This window comes from Engraulis encrasicolus, chromosome 16, assembly GCF_034702125.1.
Source record: "Engraulis encrasicolus isolate BLACKSEA-1 chromosome 16, IST_EnEncr_1.0, whole genome shotgun sequence".
Taxonomy (NCBI): Eukaryota; Metazoa; Chordata; class Actinopteri; order Clupeiformes; family Engraulidae; genus Engraulis; species Engraulis encrasicolus.
The window spans coordinates 14220649-14227970 of NC_085872.1; the positions used below are offsets into that span (position 1 = coordinate 14220649).

A 7322-nucleotide genomic window follows, 5' to 3' on the forward strand; every position below is an offset into this window, starting at 1 on the left:
AGAATACGTATGCTATTTATAACATCACAATAAGAACAGCCATATACGTACATAAAGTTGGGGTGTACCATTTTTATGAACACTGTGGGCGTTTGTGTTTGTGTGACTTGTGTGACTTGCACTTTCCACAGATGACCATCACACATGAAGACCTGTGGATCAAGACATATGGGCGCCTGTACCAGAAGTTGTGCTCCTCTGTAGGCGACATCCCCATCGGGATATACCGGACAGAGCTGCTGGACCTGGAGCCCTGTGAGGTGCCTAATTAGCATGATTATCATCGATTTTCAAATCTCTTCGAGACTTGGTCTGACCAAGACCATAACAATTAACATTTCCTAAACTGCATGATTGACCCGCCTCCTTTTGTTTGCTAATGGTTGTTTGCTTCCTGACAAAGTGGAAGGAGTTCCCGATTTTTAGGGAGCTAAGAAAGTACTTGCATTGCTCTTGACCTGACTAGCAGCAATGCTGAAGGTGTTGCGTCACTAGGAGGGCACGACCTGACTACTGTGAGGTGCTGTGTTAGCTTCCCCTCCCAGCTCAGCATGTGGAAAATGACCTTTTCATGCCAAAAGAGCAGACCAGGTTTGATTTCCTCTGGCCCTCTCCTTTGTGTCTTGTTTACTGTCTTAAGGTTGGATTGAACTCAATAGGGCATGTGAAAAGTTGCCACTGTTGATAATGTCTCTGTACATGATCAATGCTGAATCCACAGCTCTGAGAATCCCCTTGTGTCTATTTTTAACCTTGGCTCCATGAAGACCACCATGAAGACCTTTGAGGAGTACCATCACAAATATGTGATTCGAATTTTGCCCAAAATTTGAGTTCTCATTATGATGTCATAAGGACTTTCCGAGATTTTTAACACAGACTTCTATGGGAGCTCTAGAGCGTTCGAGTAAAATTCTGGAAGAACTGGGGGAAAATCCTTATTCCTTAAAGGGTTAAGTGTGTTTATTTCTGTTCATACGTTCTAACCATAAACGCCTTTATACTCCATCCATCCACACAGTTTAAATATCTGTTAAAGCATTGCAAACATTGCTTTCCGTTAGAATCAATGCCTGTATACAAATGGACCCAGAAGTTCTATTTTTACTGCACTGTGTGATATTTTTAGTAGTTTATTTCCAGAATTCATGCTGCCCATTCACAAATGTTACCTTTTTCATGAACACTTACCAGCACCATCAAATTCATTATGACTGGGGAAATTGTACTTTTCATACATGAAAAGGGGTATCTTCTCCATGGTCCGCCATTTTGAATTTCCAGAAATAGACATTCTTAGCTACAAGCATTACTGTATTTTGGTCATACTTGTAAATATCAGTTTTTTTACTTAGTACATATTCCTGAAAAGATCAAATTTGACAACAGGCAGCTCAGCTTTCATTGTGCAACATAGTTGCAATACCTGCTCTGGCCACAATCTTATACGGTGCACCTTTAAAGGGACACTGTGCAGGAAATGGTCAAAAAAGGTACTGCAACTATGCTGCTCATTGAAACTGGGGTGCCTATTGCCAAATTTGATCTTTACATGAAAGTTTACTAAGTAATAAACAAATATTTTCTACTATGGTCCAATTACAGTCATTTTTGCAGCTAAAATTGCTATTTTTGGAAATTCAAAATGGCGGACCATGGAGAAGATCCCCCTTTTCATGTATGAAAAGTGCAATTTTTCCATTCATAATGAATACTTACAATTTGATGGTGGTGTTAAGTATTCATGAAAAAGGTAACATTAGTGAATGGGCGGCATGAATTCTGGAAATAAACAACTAAAAATCTCACACAGTGTGCCTTTAAGTAAAGCTCTGTTAAAGAATAACTGTTGAAAAGGTTTCAAAACTATTTGACGGGTTAGAATAGAACATTGGTATCCATTTGTATATGTAAGGGATAACGGTTATACGAGGTTATACGAGGTTAATGGCGAGGCGGTGGCCCTGAACTCTGGCGACGTGCGCAGCACTGACCTTTACTGTTGCCCCTTCCCCCCTGAAGGGCAGGCAGTCCCAGCTCTCGGGCACCCTGATGGAGACTTTTGAGGAGGAACAGAGGGAGCCATGCACCACTGACAACAGCCGTCCACCACGCTTCCACCGCAAGAGCATGCAGTGGGCCAGGAAGCTGAGCCGCATGGGCCCCCGCTACGCACACCGAGGCCTGGACAGGGGGCGGCACCGCCCTGGGCAGCCGCCACGCTCCGACAGGCAGGAGCTGGCCGACCTCATCAGGGACCGCATGAAGAACCTGGGGCTCTCCACTGACGGATTAGGTGAGTAGGGGTGGTGCGCTACATGCAAAAAGAAAATGAGAGGGGGCCGCTGTGGCGCAGCACGCTAAGCCCCCTACATTTGGGCTTACATTGCCCACGGGGATCCCGGTTCAAGTCCGGCCAGGGTCATTTCCCAACCCTGCCCCATCTCTCTCTCTCTCAATCATTTCCTGTCTACTCTCACACTGTTCTGTAATAATAAAGGCCAAAAAGCCCCCCCCAAAATACTTTAAAAAAAAAAAAATGAGAACTGGATTGGTGATTTCCTGAGAATATCTTTTACGGAAATCACTAATTGTTTTCAGTGAAGACTAGATAAAGCATGAAAAAAAAACCCACTTGAAATGAACTTAACCTTTCTATTTGGTTCAAAAGCATGTACTGTTGTTATGCAGTCATGTGCAAAGCCTTTGTTGAGAAAAAAAATAGTTCGACTGAGGTAGAGGAAGACTACTGTTTTTTTTAGTTAATGTTGTCAAACCTCGATGTATTTGTTTTTCTCCAGATTGTATGGAGGAAGGTGGAAGCAGCCTGTCTTATATCCTAATCAATCCTTCTCCAGACACAAAACTGGAGCTCAATGACATTGTGTAAGTAGATTGATTGGAGGCAAATCCTTTGTTGTGCTTGTGTAATGTGTATCTCATCCTGTTTGGGTTTAAGGGAACTCAATCTGTCATTGTGCGTTGTGATTTCAAGTACATTGACAGTATGTGGAGTTTCCACTTAATGCTTCACTTCATTTCTTTTTTCCTCTCCACAGGTACATCATTCGCCAGGACCCTTTCTCCTTGGGGACCACGGCGTCCGACAGCAGACTGAGCAGTATAGGTAACAGCCAGTGCCTTAGCCTCAGCCCAACCCTGGAAGGCCAACTTTGATTCAGCTCTGTTACTCAAAACACATTACATTGCATTACATTACATTGCAACATCACTAGAAAATACAGTTAGTAGGTTAGGTTAGTTTATTATTATTATTTTTTAAAGTAGAGTACACACACACACACACACACACACACACACACACACACACACACACACACACACACACACACACACACACACACACACACACACACACACACACACACACACACACACACACACACACAGTACATACACGTCATGTCAAAACACCTGATGTAATCTTAAGTATGAGCCTTAGCCTGACGTGATGCTCTATTTGAACCTTTGGAATGTGATATCAGTTGTGTTTGTGCTGTGGTTAGAAATGAAATGATGTGTCTTTGCCACCCGAGTGTAGCAGTGTTTGTCCCGTAAGAATGAAAACATAACCATGTTGCCTGCGTTTACCAGTTGCCAGTGTTTATTAGCATGACGTTTAAAATTCCTCTGACATCACCTCATTCACTTGTTGCATGACTCATAATGAGTCTACTTTAAAACAGTAGCCTTACACTCTTCAATATTCATGTGAAAATGCATCAGTTAAAACAAATAAATCATGTCATAATTATCATTGCTTACTTATTTTTCCAATACTGTAAATTGAACACCATTTCAGACAGTCAGTTTTTTTAGGATGTTGAAACAAACTAGTCTAGTGAACTAGCGCCACCCGCTGGCGGCCAATTTTTTTTTTTAATGTCATATTTAGTCTGGTTTATCAGGCTAGAAGCAAACCTCGTAAGTAAGAGAAACAAACAACCTGAAAACCTCAACCTTTCCACTCTCCAGAGGGCCGGGTGAATATATTCATTGGCATGTGATGAGTTATTCAATCAATACGGAATAAATTACTAACACAGTTGCGTATTAAATCACTACAACTTTGGGCTGGCTGCATGCTGGTAAGTGCGGAAAAGTGTACCCATGTATGCGAACTTAACTAATAAGCTGGGTGAAAGTAATTGTATGATGAAAATATGAAATGGAAGGATTGGCTAAGCAGGTCTTCACAAGCCATATCAACGCCTCAGCACAAAATCTCTAACCACCGGGCTGATTTGCACTACTGATGCGGTGGCCGTGGTTGGCTGGCTCCCAGGGACATTCTCTTTTAGAATTCAAGTGGTTAAATTATTCAGTTTAGAACATGCTCACTGTGGGAAAAGTACACATCCCCCTAATATGGTAATTTGCTGTGTGTGTGTGGCTGTTATCTGTCCTCAGTGGCTACAGTCCTGAGCAGGTGGAGGGAGGTGTGGGTAGTGATGCATCAAAACCAATTCCGTCTGCACCACAACAGCATGCGGCAGAACACATTTTGCACAATCACACTCCTTTTGTTTTATGGTGTGTGCGTGTGCGTGTGCGTGTGCGTGTGCGTGTGCGTGTGCGTGTGCGTGTGCGTTGTGCGTGTGCGTGTGCGTGTCTGTGTGTGTGTTTGTGTGTGTGTGTGTGAAACAAGTTACACTTCACGGTCTGTCTACAAAATGAAAGACAAATCACTGAATTAGGGAGCACAGTGTGCAAGGGCAAACATCTGCAGTCATGCAGAGCAGAGGCTATTTGTCAACCCAAGTCAGAGAATGCACACACATCAGTAGCACAGGGGCTGGACCAAACAAAAGATCACTGAAAGGAAAATATAGGTCCGCAACACTGTTTGAATTTAATGGCACAACATTCCGGACTCTCGGTCCTTAGGGAACGTTGTGCCGTTAAATTTTGTCTGGGAGCATCAAAGAGTGTTGCGGTCCTATATTTTCCTTTCAGTCAACTATTTGTCAACCGGACACACTGACACAGTGATGGAGGGGAAAACACAGGTGTAATGATATGGATGATTATACATTTTGTGGAGATGAGTATCTTTCGGAATCTTGCATGTGATGGCATGCAGTCCTGTTTTTACACAGCAGAAAGGAAATTCATTTGTCACTGCAGGTCTCATTCAGGCTAATAACCACACAGGTTAATAATTTGCACATATATCATATTAACTAGCAATTTCAAAACAGATGTTTTTGCCTTTTAATGCCATGTCCACGAAGCACATGCATAACTATGAATTTAATAAGTCAAAGAAATATAAAAGTGAATATGTAATGAAGTGTTGTATAAATCAATATATTTCTATCTCAGTGAAATGAGACAGTGAGATCAATGGCGCTTCACATCTGAGCGGTTCCTTCCTCCTGCATGCTTCTCTCGGCATGGTATCCCCCTGAGAGACTAATGCCCTGGGCCGTCAGAGATTTTATCATCTCGTTCGTCCCTGACCTGCGGAGTGCCGGTGCTTTCAAAGGGACTCGGTGGATCAGGTCTCTCCCCGGTGCCCTGCTGTGCTGCTGGTGAGGTGTCAAATGGGAGCAGCAGGAAGCCTCTTGATCCAAAGGCTGGAAAGTCCCTTGGGACACAGAGGGAGCTGCTTCTTGTAGATTGTGTGCGTGTTTGTGATGGATGGCAGTGATCGATCATCGCAAGGATATTAAATATGGATTTGAGGAGTATCCAGTGCATTTGCTTCATTTGATGAGAATGAACAGACTTGGCATTGGGATCTCCCAAGGTATTATCAGATGTAGTATTTGCCCTCCAAAAGATGTGCACACGTTTGGCCTTCAAAGTGTTGCTGAAATATTGTCCTTGTCACTTGGTTATACTTTTTGGCTGGCTGTTATAATGTACCACTAGCCCGTGTTACAATGGTTTTTGATATCATCTGAGTGAATACTGCTGTAATTTTTCACCCGTAATCCAGGGATCTGGTGGAATAAAAAGTAATATGGAAGGAATAGGGATGATGAGATGCTTAGAGATATTTAAAAATAAAGCATGCAGAAACATCACTTTGGCATCTCTTGTGTACAGAATTTTAGGCATGCCACAAATAATCAGAATGCCGAAAAACATGTGAAGGTTACCGGTGAGTATTTTGCCAGCATACAAATGACATAGAAGGAGCGATGGTGCCATTTTAGTGTTTTGTCTTGAATCTTTGATTACTTTAAAGAAGTGACAAATGAAGGTCAGGCCTACTTTGTTGTGTGTTCATCTCAGCTGATGTGACAGTTGGGGGCCCCTATGGCACTGAACACTCATCTGTATACTGTTTCAATTTTTCTTTGTCTGCTGGTCTATTCATGTGAAAATCACTATAGTGATACTTGTAACACTGCATTTCTTACAAAGGTGAACTTGACTGAAGTATACAATTGTGATGAGAAAAACATTTGTGTTGTTGAAGGTAGATAGACTGATGACAGTTTGCACTTTGCTCGGCTGTAAATGGGTCCCTTCTAAACGTATTGAATACCCAAATGCTTTTCTGTGCTTCCTTAGGGACAGGGCTGAACTGGTCATCTGGCATAGCGGGCATTTCCCACTGGTGAGTCAGTTCAGCACCGCTAAGCTAACAATTTAAGCCAAAAGTGCCCGGGCCCTATTTCTCCCCCAGTCCAGTCCTGCTTAAGGATATACACCACGAATATCCTCCAGCACACTCAAATATGTCGGCCAATGTCCTGTAAGTTAGAAGACAAGTCTCAGCAGAAACAGACTGAGAAAGAACATTCACAGTAGACATTGTGGTTGCTAACCTACAAATGACAAGGACAGACATTTTAGACTTTGCAACTATTTATAATAAACTGAGAAAGAACATTAACAGTAGACATTGTGGTTGCTAACCTACAAATGACAAGGACAAACATTTTAGACCTTTGCAACTATTTATATTTTTTGTCAGATGAGTTACTGACCATGAAAACTGCTTGTTCTGAAGTGAATGAGTTCAAGGTTCCACAGCGTTCAAAATGAAACATTGTGCACAGCTTTTTAAATGCAACATTGTGCACCTCCCATCACTCTGCACAACCCATTTCCCATCCTCATCCTGTGAACTCATGCAGCACGACCAGCATCCAGACTGTTCCCAGGCCTCAGCTGCTACAGACTCGCTCCTGTGGCGACTGGAGAGTGCTGTGCTTGCCTGCATGCTGCTTGAAGAGAGAACTTGACTTGCAAATGTGGTTGAGCCGTCCGCAAACAGCCAAGGTCCATCCATGCTGCAAGGCCTCCTCCATCCACATGAAAGGATGTTTGCACGACGCTGCAGT

General features: G+C 42.8%; 1 protein-coding gene across 1 annotated transcript in view; it reads left to right on the forward strand.

Annotated features, from left to right (window-relative positions):
- The window catches only part of LOC134465210 (potassium channel subfamily T member 2-like), a 29369-nt gene extending 25594 nt beyond the window's left edge, over positions 1–3775 (forward strand). Inside the window, exons 26-29 of the mRNA XM_063218754.1 lie at positions 132–260; positions 2023–2296; positions 2802–2886; positions 3060–3775. Of these exons, the coding sequence (XP_063074824.1) occupies positions 132–260; positions 2023–2296; positions 2802–2886; positions 3060–3177 (606 nt within the window). The 3' untranslated portion in view covers positions 3178–3775. The remainder of the gene's footprint in view (positions 1–131; positions 261–2022; positions 2297–2801; positions 2887–3059) is intronic.
- The last annotated feature ends 3547 nt before the right edge of the window (positions 3776–7322 follow it).